The 14,853-nt window shown below is 48.3% G+C and overlaps 1 protein-coding gene across 3 annotated transcripts in view; it reads right to left on the bottom strand.

Moving 5' to 3' along the window:
- Nucleotides 1-4,175: 4,175 nt before the first annotated feature.
- Nucleotides 4,176-14,853, bottom strand: part of scn1lab (sodium channel, voltage-gated, type I like, alpha b) — a 29,766-nt gene continuing 19,088 nt past the window's right edge. For all 3 annotated transcript variants that reach the window (XM_062446288.1, XM_062446287.1, XM_062446289.1), the window contains exons 18-27: nucleotides 12,328-12,460; nucleotides 11,625-11,779; nucleotides 11,087-11,260; nucleotides 10,100-10,222; nucleotides 8,802-9,077; nucleotides 8,219-8,272; nucleotides 7,930-8,067; nucleotides 6,384-6,488; nucleotides 5,682-5,952; nucleotides 4,176-5,500 (exon numbers count right to left, since the gene is read on the bottom strand). In XM_062446288.1, the coding sequence (XP_062302272.1) occupies nucleotides 4,308-5,500; nucleotides 5,682-5,952; nucleotides 6,384-6,488; nucleotides 7,930-8,067; nucleotides 8,219-8,272; nucleotides 8,802-9,077; nucleotides 10,100-10,222; nucleotides 11,087-11,260; nucleotides 11,625-11,779; nucleotides 12,328-12,460 (2,622 nt within the window). In that variant the 3' untranslated portion in view covers nucleotides 4,176-4,307. The remainder of the gene's footprint in view (nucleotides 5,501-5,681; nucleotides 5,953-6,383; nucleotides 6,489-7,929; nucleotides 8,068-8,218; nucleotides 8,273-8,801; nucleotides 9,078-10,099; nucleotides 10,223-11,086; nucleotides 11,261-11,624; nucleotides 11,780-12,327; nucleotides 12,461-14,853) is intronic.

Genomic DNA, 14,853 nt, shown 5'->3' with positions numbered 1-14,853 from the left:
CATTCCCCCGAGTCAAGTAGGGTGAAGTACCTTGCACAAGGACACAACGTAATTTTTCACAGCCAGGAATCAAACCGGCAACCTTCTGATTAATAGCCCGATTCTCTAACCGCTCAGCCATCTGACTCCCTAATCAGCCATCCTGTGAAGGTCAGACAGTGTTCTCCTGGCAGGGTTCTCAGGGTTCCCCTGGCATGGTTCTCCTGGCGTACGTGCTACGTGGACACACACATGCTAAAGATCCCCTCCTCAAGAGCCAATTATCCCAACTCACATCCAGAGACCCTCCTGTCTGCTCTGAATGTTTCTTATCTGAGGGCAGGGTTAGACGTTGTTGTTGCCATAGAGACGCCCCCCCCCCCCTCCTTGTCTCCCAGCCACCAGAGGGAGCCAGTGAGAGAACTGTGCCCACAGATCAGTCGAGAGGAACTCCAATACCCGACTCTGCCATCCTTGGAGAAACTGTGATCGAATCCCTGTTCTTTTTCACATTCACAGTTTCCTTGACTTCTAGTGACAATCTCTAATTTCTTCAAGTGAAGGAGGAAGGGATGGGGGGGGGTGGGTTTGCCTGCGTTGCAGCAAGGTATTCTGGGTAGGAAGCTGGGGGACACGACCGATCAATCACAAGCGGGGGAGCTGTGATGTCAGGTTGCCAGGCAACAGGAAAGGAGAATCTGCAGCAGGATCAGCAAAGCATTTGGTGGCTGCGAGGGTGGGGGTAGTCTCTCTCTCTCTCCTCTCTCTCCTCCTTCCTCTCTCTTACCCTCTCACTGTCACCCCCTTGCTCGCTCTCTCTCTCTCTCTCCCTCTCTCTCTCTCTCTCTCTCTCTCTCTCTCTCTCTCCTCTCTCTCCTCCTTCCTCTCTCTTACCCTCTCACTGTCACCCCCTCTCTCTCTCTCTCTCTCTCTCTCTCTCTCTCTCTCTCTCTCCTCCTTCCTCTCTCTTACCCTCTCACTGTCACCCCCTTGCTCTCTCTCTCTCTCTCTCTCTCTCTCTCTCTCTCTCCCTCCCTCCCTCCCTCCCTCCCTCCCTCCCTCCCTCCCTCCCTCCCTCCCTCCCTCCCTCCCTCCCTCCCTCCCTCCCTCCCTCCCTCCCTCCCTCCCTCCCTCCCTCCCTCCGGGCAGCCATGGCTGCTATTTCCTTCCACACCATTAAACTGGGGGTTATCAACACAGTGCTTCAGGTTAGCATTTCCAGCATGTGCGAAGCCTGTTGTCAGCGATGTCCAGGAAAAGCAAAACAGTTGGAATTAGTTAAATTGAACACAATTTAAATAGAAATAAAAAGGGTACTTGTCGAGGTATTTTTCCGAGCAGCTTTTCAACGTTTCTAATTGAACAAAAAGATGATTGGCCTGAACTGAAGTACAGGATGCAGCCAATTGAATCCTTCCCCACTCTGCATATTCTATTGTCAGCACCACTGTAGTGCATTACTGCTGTTCAAACCCGTATTGCTGTGAATGAGACTCTTCTGTCACAGTGTCCTTGAGGGGAAGCAACCAGGGCACTCCCGTCCTTGAAGGTTTGGTATTCACTCAGCAGTTATCCCAGACTGCTCCGTCCTTGGCCTCACGTGTGCATTGCTGCCGTCTGTTATCAGTTTCAGCAGTACTTCTCTGTGTCCGTGTACCAAGAGCACCAGCTGCCCTGAGACTGCTGAAGGTGTGGCTGATGAACACTTACATGAGCTGTGTGTGTGTGTGTGTGTGTTTGTGTGAGAGAGAGAGCTGTGTGTGTGTGTGTGTGTGTGAGAGAGAGCTGTGTGTGTGTGTGTGTGTGTGTGAGAGAGAGCTGTGTGTGTGTGTGTGTGTGTGTGTGTGAGCTGTAATGTGTGTTTGAACTGTATATGTGTGTCAGGCGCTGGTGAAGTCTGAAGTCTCTTCAAATCAGTATTTTTCCAAGGGAGGTAGCCAAACCTGAGGGCCAAAGGTTGTTTCTGGACCAGCTGCCCCCACCCTCCCACACCCTCCCATCATCTCCCCCACCCTCCCCCACCCTCCTCCACCCTCCTCCACCCTCCTCCACCCTCCCATCATCTGCCCCACCCTCCCCCACCCTCCTCCACCCTCCCATCATCTCCCCCACCCTCCCCCACTCTCCCCCACCCTCCCATCATCTCCCCACCCTCCCCCACCCTCCCCCACCCTCCTCCACCCTCCCATCATCTCCTCCAGCCTTTATCTGACAGGACGTTGCACAGTTACCCTAGGTATAGGACGATCATTTTCTCATTGACTCTACATCTTTTAACGAGAGAAATTATGGAATGAATATAATCTATGTACAAAATATGCTTCCCAAAATACGTTTTATTTTGGAAATCTAGATTTTGTGTTTCGTTGTCACATCTTTGGTTATAACAAAAATGTCACATTTTCAAATTGATACATTTTTTGTGTAACACGTACTTGAATCACATGAATGATCCCTTCAACCAATTTTCGGTTATATATGCAATCATACTTTCTGACAGATTGGAGACTGAAAACCCGGTGCCATATACAGCATTATCATTGAACCACAGAACAAAACAAAACAAATGTGGTAAATTAAATAGAGAAATTTTACAAGTATGTACAAAAAATATGTTCTTTATTCTTTTGGCTTTTTAAAATCATATCACATGTGAGCAGATGTTTGTGGCGGACTGCATGCAGTTCACTAGTACACTATAAGCTTCTATGAAAGATGGCTACCGATGTGATATTATGATTCATATCTACAGACTGTGGACCAAACATGTGCTGGAACTGAGGCAGAGCAGAATGAACAACAGCCATTAGAAAATGAAGAACCAAACCTGAATTTTTAAAAAGCACGAATATCTACAGTAAAAACGCTATTTATAACAATCATAACTTAAGTAAACCTGTAGACCCCAGATCAGACAAGCACACACACCGTACACAGACATTCAAACAGTACACGTTTGCAGACATACACAGACACATACAAGCGTACAGTACACACACACACACTCTGGTGTGTGTGTGTGTGTGTGTGTTATCCACATGGTATTACACAGGGTTGGGAGTAAAAAGTGCCCTTACATCAGATGTAAGTGTTATGCATACTGTGGGCCTAGAAACCATACTATTTACACGCAACCACAATGTTGACAGAACTCGCGTTTCGGTTTAAATAACTGAAGAATGTGTGTGCACTACAGACCTTCGTGATATCTAACCTCTAAATGGCTTGTGGCATAGTCCCATACTCTAGTTAGTCAGCTTTAAAGATGAACATTTTCCTTTTGGATTTTTTTAAATAATTTTGACATACATGTATTTTACAATAGTTTTGACATTGAGTGATCAGAATGAGGGATAGAGGTGGGGAGGTGCTGGGGGGAGGGGGGGGAGGGGAGTGAGTGATGCTGAACTGCCAGAAAGGAGACACTGTTGTTTTATGTCAACGAATGTTAAAGAATATCTTAAGAACGGAATGTCTTCTTTAATATCTCACTTAATCTGTCGACACACATTCAGGATCAAGCACTAGGGCCCTTGGAACATCAAGGCAATTCGATAAGAAGTGCAGTTTTGCCACTGCGAGGCATTTTCACCTTTGACTTGATATTGGGCTTGTGTCTATCTGTCCTTCGTTGCAGGGGTGTGAGATTTCAACCTGTCTGGGCTGGAAGCACCGTGGGGCAGGAGAAATCCAGGGCTCATCTGCTTTACAAAACATACATTTATTTTGTCGCTGCACTCTGTCGCTGTGTGAATTTGTGGACACAAACATGTGGAACACATTCTCTCTGTTCCACAACGGGTAACAACATTCGTTTTCATAAAAAAAAAAAAAGGAAACGCGAACGCGAAACAACCGAGAGTCATACGGCGACTCAACTCAAGACACTGGATGTAGAATGGCAGCAGCACTAGCTACACACAACTTAGCTAACAGTTTACACTCAAGTGTGTCAGAGAGGAACCACACCGAATAGGAAAATCACAAGCGTTTCGCAAACAGCCTTTACTGAGTTGTCGTGTTCCAGCATGGCAGTGTTTGGCTGGATATCTAACAGGAGATCATCCATAGTCTCGTGACCGAATGACCACTTGAAAACAGTCTTTAATATCAAAGCTCCTTTGTGTCACCTGTCCCAGGATTTGTAGCCTCTATATTTGTTTGGCATAGCACCCAACACCACCCACACCAGCCCTCCACCCACACCAGACCTCCACCCAACACCACCCATCCACCCACTAACAACACTAACAACACCAGCCCTCCCTCCCTTGTAAACAAGATACCCTTCGTCACAAACCTCCACACGGCCCTACTTCTCTACGTCTTTATTTCTTCTTCTCCCTCAAGTCTTTCTCCTTATCCTCCTTCTCCCTCTTGTCCTTCTCGTATTTGTCTTTTTCCGACTTGGTCACGCTGTTGTAGGAGGGCGGCGAGGCCGTGGAAGGCGTCATGTCCATCTTGTCCGAGGTGGAGTTCTCGTTGAACTTGCTGACCACCAGCACCTCCTTCTCCAGGTCCCGCAGGCCGTCACGCTGCTGCTCCCTGTAAATGATGGAGGCTTTCTTGATGGTGCGACGGAGCAGGTAGCTCCGGAAGTTCCTCTGGATGATGATCGCCGACATGTCCTCCTGCTTGCGTCGCAGCGTGGTGGTGATGGGCTCGTAGGACACCTTGGAGGGGTTGGATGCCATGAAGCGCTCCTCCATCTGCCCGCGGAGCACGTCCATCTCTCCTCCCTCGCCCAGGACGCGCTTGGTGAAGGCGAACAGGATGTCCAGGCAGTGGATCCTCTCGCCGCTCACCATGGGCAGGTCCATGGAGATCAGCTGGATCTTGTTGGGCTTCGCTATGCGCAGCGGAGGGTCCAGGGCGTCCGCGAAGTCCGACAGCTTGCCGTACTCCATGAACTGCGTGGCGTCGGGGTCGAAGCGCTCCCACACCTCGTAGAACATCTCAAAGTCGTCCTCGCTGAGGGGCTCGGCGCTCTCCTCGGTCGCCACGCTGAAGTTCTCCAGGATGACGGCGATGTACATGTTGACCACGATGAGGAAGCAGATGATGATGTAGCTGACGAAGAAGAAGATGGCCACTGAGGGGTTGCCGCAGTTCCCCTTGTACAGGTTGCCGGGGTGTTCCATCTGACTGTCACAGTCAGGCTCCCTCTTGTTCAGGATGGGTGCCAGCAGGCTGTCCCAGCCGGCAGAGGTGGTGATCTGGAACAGGCAGATCATGCTGTTGCCGAACGTCTCGAAGTTGAACATGTCGTCGATGCCCGCCTCCCGTTTGACGTAGGCGAAGTTGGACATGCCGAAGATGGCGTAAATGAACATGACCAGGAAAAGCAGGAGGCCGATGTTGAACAAGGCGGGAAGTGACATCATCAAGGCAAATAGAAGCGTCCGGATGCCCTTGGCTCCTTTGATGAGACGGAGGATGCGACCGATCCGAGCCAGACGTATGACACGGAACAACGTAGGAGACACAAAGTACTTCTCTATCAGTTCTGATAAAAACATGCCTGAAAGGACAAACAAAAACATAAATTAGCCACATATAGTGTAACATGACATATTCATTTTGACATAGAGGGAAGATTTGAACCTGGGACCACTGCATCAGTAGTCAAGTATTCATTTAGAAAATACAAATATATTTGGAAATGACATTGTTTCAAATGTAATCGTTGTTTATGTTCTTACCTACAATGGACAGAATTATAACCACAAAGTCGAATACATTCCAGCCAATAGTGAAGTAGTAATGACGTAGTGAGATCATTTTCAGCACACATTCGCCCGTGAACAGAACTATGAAGACCAGGTTTATCCAGTCCAGAATATTGTCCATGTCTTCAGTCTGGTTGTCCGTCTCTACCATCATGGTGACCATGTTAAGGCAGATGAGAATCATGATGACAATATCAAAGGCTTGCTTTGTGATGAAGTCAAAAACACAGCCTTGAAACGCGTTCTGGAGGAGGACAAACAGGGACAGAATCAACATGTTGTCATGAGTCATGAGACATCAAAGGAAAAAAAGCCCTTGTTGGATCTTTGCAAGTCTTTATAATCTAGTCTATGGACCTGTGGCATCAGACTTCGGTTGTATACAATCTGGAAACACAAACAAAAGCTTCCTGTGGTTTACGCAGAAGAAGAGAACTAACAGAGCATGCTTTGCGATGCTATTGACATACAGGCCCTAGAATAGAAAACAATATTTCGTTATTTTCAAGCTATAGATTGACATATACCCTCTGGGTTTTCCCATATGGAGTAGGTTAAGCACTAGACCTAAATCTTATCATCGGAGATGATCTAGGACGATGACTGGCTCGCCCTCGGCTAGGCTCAGTGTCTGGGAAACAGGGTTTAGTTGTTTGATAAGGAATGTCCTCGTACCGTGGGTCTGGGGATGGGCTTCTGGGGCTTCTTGGAGCCCAGCTTCTTCATGGCATTGTAGTACTTCTTCTGTTCCTCCGTCATGAAGATGTCCTGACCTCCAAAGTGAAGGTCGCAACAGAAACCTTGGTTACAATCACCGTCGCTAACAGTCAGTCAAACACTCTGATGACAATCACCGTCGCTAACACGCCCTGATGACATAAGCATCCAGGAAGGGTTAATATGGTGTGATTACTCATTCTGGTTTTGACCAGACACTCGGTCCTGGCCGTTAGAATTTCGTCTACACGATCACTGTGAAACACGTACTGCACTCACACAGTTGGTGTCCTGGAGTTTCAAATGTGTGTGTGTGTGTGAGTGTGTCTGTGTGTGTGAGTGTGAGTGTGTGTGTGTGTGTGTGTGTGAGTGTGTGTGTGAGTGTGTGTGTGTGTGTGTGTGTGTGTGTGCCTGGTGGATATATGATGCTAGATGGATAAGTAGAGATGACACCCCTCTGTGGCCAGCTCGAGGGTGAACACACACACACCTGCTAACACATATTAATGTACAGAAGCTTGTGGCTCCAAGCTTCTCTCTCCTTCTCTCCTTCCTTCCTTCCCTTCCTCCTCCTCCCCCTAACCTGCCTCTTCTTCCTGCTCTCTCTGTCTGCTCCACTCCTCTGGAGGGTGTCAGTGGAACTGCCTTGCATACAGTTTAGCTCCTGTTTGAATTAAAGGCACACTTCCAGAACACATTAACTGAGTTAGCTGTGTGTGTGTGGGGGGGGGGGTGAGAGAGAGAGAGAGCTGGAGGGTGTGTGTGTGTGTGTGCAGGGTGTTGCTTGGTGACTCATGTGTCTGCTGTATTCAGTATAATCTCTGTCAGCAGCAGGTTTTCTAAACACACTGCCACAGCTGATGACTGTTCCCTGCCTCAGTACTGCCACAGCTGATGACTGTTCCCTGCCTCAGTACTGCCACAGCTGATGACTGTTCCCTGCCTCAGTACTGCCACAGCTGATGACTGTTCCCTGCCTCAGTACTGCCACAGCTGATGACTGTTCCCTGCCTCAGTACTGCCACAGCTGATGACTGTTCCCTGCCTCAGTACTGCCACAGCTGATGACTGTTCCCTGCCTCAGTACTGCCACAGCTGATGACTGTTCCCTGCCTCAGTACTGCCACAGCTGATGACTGTTCCCTGCCTCAGTACTGCCACAGCTGATGACTGTTCCCTGCCTCAGTACTGCCACAGCTGATGACTGTTCCCTGCCTCAGTACTGCCACAGCTGATGACTGTTCCCTGCCTCAGTACTGCCACAGCTGATGACTGTTCCCTGCCTCAGCAAAGCCGTCTGGAAAGGCCCGCAGACCGACACAGCAGCTCCTCTTCCTTCTGCAAGCAGGCACATCTACCCTACGTGTTTCATTTCAATTAGCTAACCACACTGCTCTTCTAAGAGCTGCCGTCACTCTGCCACAGAGCGTAGAGGTCGTGTGAGTTCCACAGGAACTCCAGATGTGTGATCGAGCCGTGCGACAGGTGTAGGATCCTGACTCATCTTTTTCTTCTGCTGGTTGAAGTTGTCGATGATCACGCCGATGAAGAGGTTGAGGGTGAAGAAGGAGCCGAAGATGATGAAGATGACAAAGTAGAGATACATGTAGAGGTTGACCTCATACTCCGGCTGATCCTCCACCTGAAACACCAACACACAGCCGTCAAACCTGCAGCAGTCTGGCTCCAACAACATGCATACTGAAAAGGAAGATCATTCCAAAACCTAGATATTACAAAAGCTTTGTCCCGTGTACGATATTCCACCTCTAATGCTAAAGAAAGGTCCTTACATTGCGGGAGTCCACAGCTGCGTACATAATGTCCATCCAGCCTTTAAACGTTGCCTGGGCCAGAAAAAGAGAAAGAGTTCAGGGGGGTTTCTCTCAAGTGATTAGATGTCAACTGCCTTCTCTGCAGTCAGGTTCTGCCCCTCCTGCTGAAGGAGGGTTATTTTGGTAGAAGGTTGACAGCCTTTTCTTCAATCACACAACAGCACAACCCAATCGTTTCCCCTATGCCCGCAGCATCTCTGCTGTTTCTAAGGCAGCGATACGTGTTCCAACTCTAACATTACATCCCTGTCAACACACTTCCTAATTAACAATGTAATGACACATTAACGAAACCTACACCCCTGTGTACTTCCTGTAACCAGCACTATCCTCCCAAAGCTGGCATCTCTCTTTACCAACTGAAGATGCGACTGTTCATTTAGTAATTTCTTTTTAAAATCAGGGGGAAGAGAGATTTGCCTTGTTTTGCCTTGTTTGGCCCCCCATGTATAATGCCACCTGCCCTCCTGCTTTTATCCTTCAAACACTGCTGCCTTCCTTTGACCAGCGCTGTCCTCCCGAAGAACGGAAACACTCTCACCACCTGCAGCAGGGCCAGGTACCCCGCCCCCACGTTGTCGAAGTTGATCTTGACGTTCTTCCAGCGGGCGCTGTCGTTGACCAGAGCCAGACACTCGCTCTTGTTGTTGACCAGGCTGACGGGGATGGTCTCATCGTTGGTGGTGTTCACACAGTAGTAGTACTTCCCAGCAAACAGGTTGACGCCCATGATGCTGAAGATGAGCCAGAAGATCAGGCACACCAGCAGCACGTTCATGATGGAGGGGATGGCCCCCAGCAGAGCGTTCACAACCACCTGCGGCCAATCACACGACACGTGGCCGGGTTAGGGCTCTGTGAGGCACATGTTACCGGGGGAACGCAGGACTGGCGGGAGACAGCTTGGGGTTCAGAGAGGGGACACAGGAAGGTGTTTGCTCTGCTTGAGAGAGGAATCACGTCTAGTCTGAACAGAACTCTTGTTGCTAGATCTAATGAACTTTCAGAACCACATATACTTTGGGAAGCCTTATAGATCACTGAATTACTAAGACTGAGACTAAGAGGGAGAGTATGTAGCACTGACACAGGGATATTCTCTGTGGGCAAGGTTTGAAAAACACAACAATAAAAATAGCGAACTATTATTGGCTTAACATAAAACATTTTTTAAAGTGATCTTCAGTACATTAGAAACTACAGACACAAATCTTCCAGCGTAAGGAAGCGACTATTTTCTATAAGAGGAAAGGAGGGAGAGCCTGTGCAACAGATCATTTCTGACAGGTAAAAAAGGAAAACAGAAAAGAAACCTTAGAGAGGCAGGATGATGGCACAACATGTGATTACTGCAAATGAAAAAGACACAAAACAAAGAAAATTACAAAGGCAAAACCACAAGCAACATCCACAAACATGTCTGAGAAACACATTTATAAATACAGAGTCCAACCGCCAGGATGTGGAACAGGTCATGCAGAGAAGTTAAGATCTACCACAGAAACATAGAGACATTTCTAGAAATCTAGCTCTACTGTGACACAAGCAAGCGTTCCATAAAGAGAGGACATCACTGCTCATCGTTGATTCCCATGGTCAGACCACAGCAGAATGTCAAACATTAACCACGACCTACAAAACCTCCACCAACTTACAAAATAAGAATAACGTTCAGTTGTGGCATTTCGTCTTACCTATGACAAACCGCACCTGACAAGAAACTATAAATATACATTGTGCTACTTTGAGTTTCCCTCTCCATAACAAAATGGCAGCAAGTTGCTCAGTCCGCCAGCAACCCTTACCCTCATCCCCTCGAACCGTGACAGCAACCCTTACCCTCATCCCCTCGAATCGTGACAGGGCCCTGAGTGGCCGCAAGGCACGCAGCGTCCGCAGGGACTTGATGGCAGTCAGCTCAGAGTAGCCCAGGGCGTTGGCTACGAGACTCACCAGAGACACCTGAGAGAGAGAGACAAGCAGGGTCAGAGGAGACCGTCACAGAGAGAGAGAGAGAGAGAGAGAGAGAGAGAGAGAGAGAGACAAGCAGGGTCAGAGGAGACCGTCACAGAGAGAGAGAGAGAGAGAGAGAGAGAGAGAGAGAGAGAGAGAGAGAGAGAGAGAGAGAGAAGGAGAGAGAGAGAGAGGAAGGAAACCCAACAGTCTTCTGCAGTCCACACACTTGTTTAACCCTTGTGTTATCTTCGGGTCATTCTGACCCATCAGTCATTGTGACCCACCGTCGTATTGCGACAAATTTACCTCATACAAAAACAAGTGAAGCATTTTCTTTTAACTGTCGGGCTGTCTCAGACCCCCCACATTGGAATGGTTAAAAGAAAATTATTTGTATTTGTTTTTGTATTGGGTAAAATTGGGTAAACACAACGATGGTTCGTTATGAACCTTTGGGTCATGTGACCCGAAGGCAGCACGAGGGTTAATACCTGTGTAGTAAAACAAAACATTCTCAGTAGCTTAATCGTTTTGGTCTAGTCTGCTAGGGAGTCAGGTGGCTGAGCGGTTAGGGAGTCGGACTAGTAATCTGAAGGTTGCCAGTTCGATTCCCGGCCTTGTCAAATGACGTTGTGTCCTTGGGCAAGGCACTTCACCCTACTTGCCTCGGGGGGAATGTCCCTGTACTTACTGTAAGTCGCTCTGGATAAGAGCGTCTGCTAAATGGCTAATTGTAAATGTAATGTAAATGCTTAAGAGTGTCAGGTGGGCTGGGTTGGCATGTTTGGAAACAGCTCATTGGTTCCATTGCGGCAGACAAGAACAATCATGCCCAGAAAGGTCAGTGAAAGTTCCCGTTAATATACATACGTCTACTATGAGGAAGTCGAGCCAGCACCAGGCGTTAGTGAAGTATTTGACAAATCCGTAGGCCACCCATTTGAGAAGCATCTCCAAGATGAAGATATAGGTGAACACTTTATCAGCAAACTCCAAAACGGTCTTAATGTTCTTCCTCTGTTCGATGTAGATGTCTTCAAACGCCTAGAGACAGGAAAGAGGAAATATTTTCACGTTGCGAGGGAGTGCGATTATATAAACTCGCTCACACACTTAATATGCACTCATCCATACCTAGATATGTAAAAAGAAAGAAAAAACGAATCCACTCATAGATAAACACACACAGACCCCCCTCACACACACACAGACCCCCCTCACACACACACAGACCCCCCTCACACACACACAGACCCCCCTCACACACACACAGACCCCCCTCACACACACACAGACCCCCCTCACACACACACAGACCCCCCTCACACACACACAGACCCCCCTCACACACACACAGACCTCCCTCACACACACACAGACCCCCCTCACACACACACACTAAACTCACCAGGGCTCCACTGCTAAGCAGAATCATGAAGATGATGAATGTTTCAAACCAGTTGTGTTCCACGATGATGAAGCAGGTCTTTCTTAGATTCCACCACATCTTCCACCTGCCCTCCTCTATATTCACCTGACAGCACTGGAACCTGCTCACACACCCTGGGAGAGAGAACGGAGAGAGAGGGGGACACATGAAAAGAGAGAGGGAGGGAGAGCACAGAATGAAATAAAGAAAATAAAGTGGACAGTGTTGTTTTTTGGTCTGACTTTTGAGTGCCCTCTACTCCAAGTTCAAAGTGTTGAAGATCGATAGATGTGTCTTGCGATTCACACACTTATCTGTCTCTGACTGTCTTTCACCCTTCCACCATTCAGCTGACATCTCACCTCTCCTCTTTGTCACTTTCCCTTCAAGCCTCTCACCTCGGGCCAAAACCTCTTTACCCACCAGCCTGACTCAAACACACACACAAACCTAACCTAACCCTAACCTAACCCTAACCCTAACCCTAACCTAACCCTAACCCTAACCCTAACCTAACCCTAACCCTAACCTTCCTTTTTCACCTGCCATCATATTTCCCTGAACGCCTCCTTCTCGACCACCTTGGCCCTTCTCTCCCTCCCTCCCTCCCTCCTTCCCTCCCTCCCTCCCCCCATCCCTCTCCTCCCTCCCCTCCCTCCCCCCATCCCTCCCTCCCTCTCACCCTCGGTGAAGCAGGCCTCCGGGTCCAGGGACTCCTCTGGCTCCAGCTCTATGGACTCCCCTCCGTCTCCAGGTGGTTGTATGTCCACCGTGCTGCCCTCAGAGGAGCTGAGGTGAGTGGGCTCCGCTAGCTTCTGCAGGTGGGGGTGGAGAGGGACGGGGAGACAGGGAGGGGGGTTACCAGGCAACCTCCGTATCCAACCACACAGAGCCCAGGCCTCCTCTTCACCTGAGTGCAGGAGCCAACCTTCTGACCCAGCGTGGGAACGGCCATTCTCCATCCTACTGAAGTGTCTTAGTGTCACCTTAGTCTGGAGATTTGACCTTCACTGGGCCACACAGAAGCTCGTCGAGGGACTCTCAAGATCACGTTCACCATCGTCATCCATCATCAAAATCATTGTCATTACATGCAGCTTTGATCAAAAGTACCTACAGGCTTTGCTGTGAGTTTGAGCTCCAATCAGACCATGTGGCTTCAAAAGGCAACACATGTCACAAGGGAGAGGTTGGTGCTGCCGAAATGCACTGTGGGTACGTTTGATGAGCCTCAGCTCGAGGGGGCATGCAGTATTCCAGTGCATTTTCAATTCAAGCCTGAGTTCGGACCAAGCAGAAGGTGTGCCGGAGTATTTTCATGTCCACTGAAAAATGCTCCAAAGCATTGACTTAATTGTCCCCCCGTTTCCAAAAAGTATTCATCAAATACATAACCCCACCCTCACCCCCAGCCCTACCTCACAAAACACTGAACATTTTCCTCAATGACATGAAAACACATACTTCCATGTGTTTAAAAGCTTCTTCTTGTTTAGTTTGTTTTGGTTGATGTTGAAAAAGACGGCTAACCACATTAGCTTACCAGCAAAACCCAGTACTGTGCACTGTTTTTAAGACAGCATGTGGTCAGATGTGGTCATAATACGGAGAGAGGTCATGCTCCCACTACGAACAAACATGGCCGTCCAAGACAGACAAAGTCCTCCAACACTGGGATCATTTCATTGGAGGCTGGACAGGTCAAGATTCTCTCAGCTTGAATTTTGAGTGAAGATCACTTTGGTTTGAGATTCGAGATCTCATATGCCAGTACAGTGTCCCTATCGACGAAAAATGCAATGCAGACCATAAACTACGTAAAAATCAACAGAAAAACAAATGTATTTGATAAATTCTCAATTTTCTCTGCAGTGTATATTAAGATGTGATCTGCATAGAAGTGCGTTCTTCTCTGCCTGTGTGTGTTGGACACAAACACTGTGTGTGTTGGACACAAACACTGTGTGTGTTTGTCTTGGGGTCTGAGAAAGGTAATGTAAAGAAACATGTTCTCCTAACAGTGCATCAGAGCTGGTCGCCGTGGGACTGGTCGCCGTGGGACTGGTCGCCGTGGGACCCAGCTAACACGGCATGGGAAGGATGAAAGCATGCTGCTCACAAGATACACACTGTTCCAGGATGCACTCTCCTCATCCTCCTCCATATCTACCTCCCTCTGACACTGATCTCACACTCACTGTCTCTCTCTGTCTTGTTCTCTCCACCCCTCCACCCCATCCCGCCCTCTCTCTCTCTCTCTCTCTCTCTCTCTCTCTCTGTTCCCCTCATTCCTCCACTCAGGGTAAACACCGTATTTAGACTGAGGTGGATCCAACTCCGGTAAAGTAATATGTAATTGGTGTCTGATTCCACAGGCGTGTTTGTTATAACTGTGGTACACGGTTCCCTTAAGCGTGGAGGACAATATGCACCAGCTCTTCTGCTGGGGGCTCAATAACACATAAGACCAGAGTCACTCAGTAGGGGTGAGGGCTTTATGGTGCACGTTGTGTGAGGGTCGTTCAGCAGCTAGGGCCCTGAGGTTTTCCCAGCCAGACTGTACTATATCAAGGGAGGTGTCGTTTCCCTGTTTAATTTGGCAAGTTAAAGGAAAAACCAAAGTCTCTAATGGACTTTACAGTATATTGTATATAACAACAGTGTTATCACTAACCAATTGAGGTTACAGTCAACTATGCTTAACCCTATGTGTTATAGAAAACTTTTGGCACCCAGCAAATCCAAAGCTTGTTCTATAAATCAAATCTACTTGAACAGATTTAGGAAAATCCCTGTCATCCTACTAATATCCATCATATCCACAGGAAAGGTATGTTTCGAGTGTATGCATGAATTATGGACCGGTCCAATGAATTTTAACCAGCTACAGCAAAATTCATCTCTCCATCTCCCCTCGTCTCTCCTCCTCCTCCTCATGTCCTCCTTCAGACTCAAGCTCGTCGGTGTCGGAAGCCAATCAAGTCTCAAACCAATCAAAACCAAGCAAAGAAATCAAATGCAAAAAACATGTCGGATGAGTTTTCGTTTATCAATGAAGAGGGTGGTGTTGCTCATTCCTAATGGGGTTTGAACTGCAAAACAGCCTGATGTTTTGAGAAAAATCATGATGGGTAGGGGCAGGGGAAAGGAACTACTGTACTGAGTTGTTGTAGTGCAAGGGGGGGGGGGGGGGGGGTACAGAGGGCAG

The sequence above is a fragment of the Osmerus eperlanus genome, chromosome 21 (genome assembly GCF_963692335.1).
Source record: "Osmerus eperlanus chromosome 21, fOsmEpe2.1, whole genome shotgun sequence".
Taxonomy (NCBI): Eukaryota; Metazoa; Chordata; class Actinopteri; order Osmeriformes; family Osmeridae; genus Osmerus; species Osmerus eperlanus.
The sequence above is the reverse complement of the archived record's forward strand: the minus strand, read 5'-3'. Positions and strand labels throughout refer to the sequence as shown.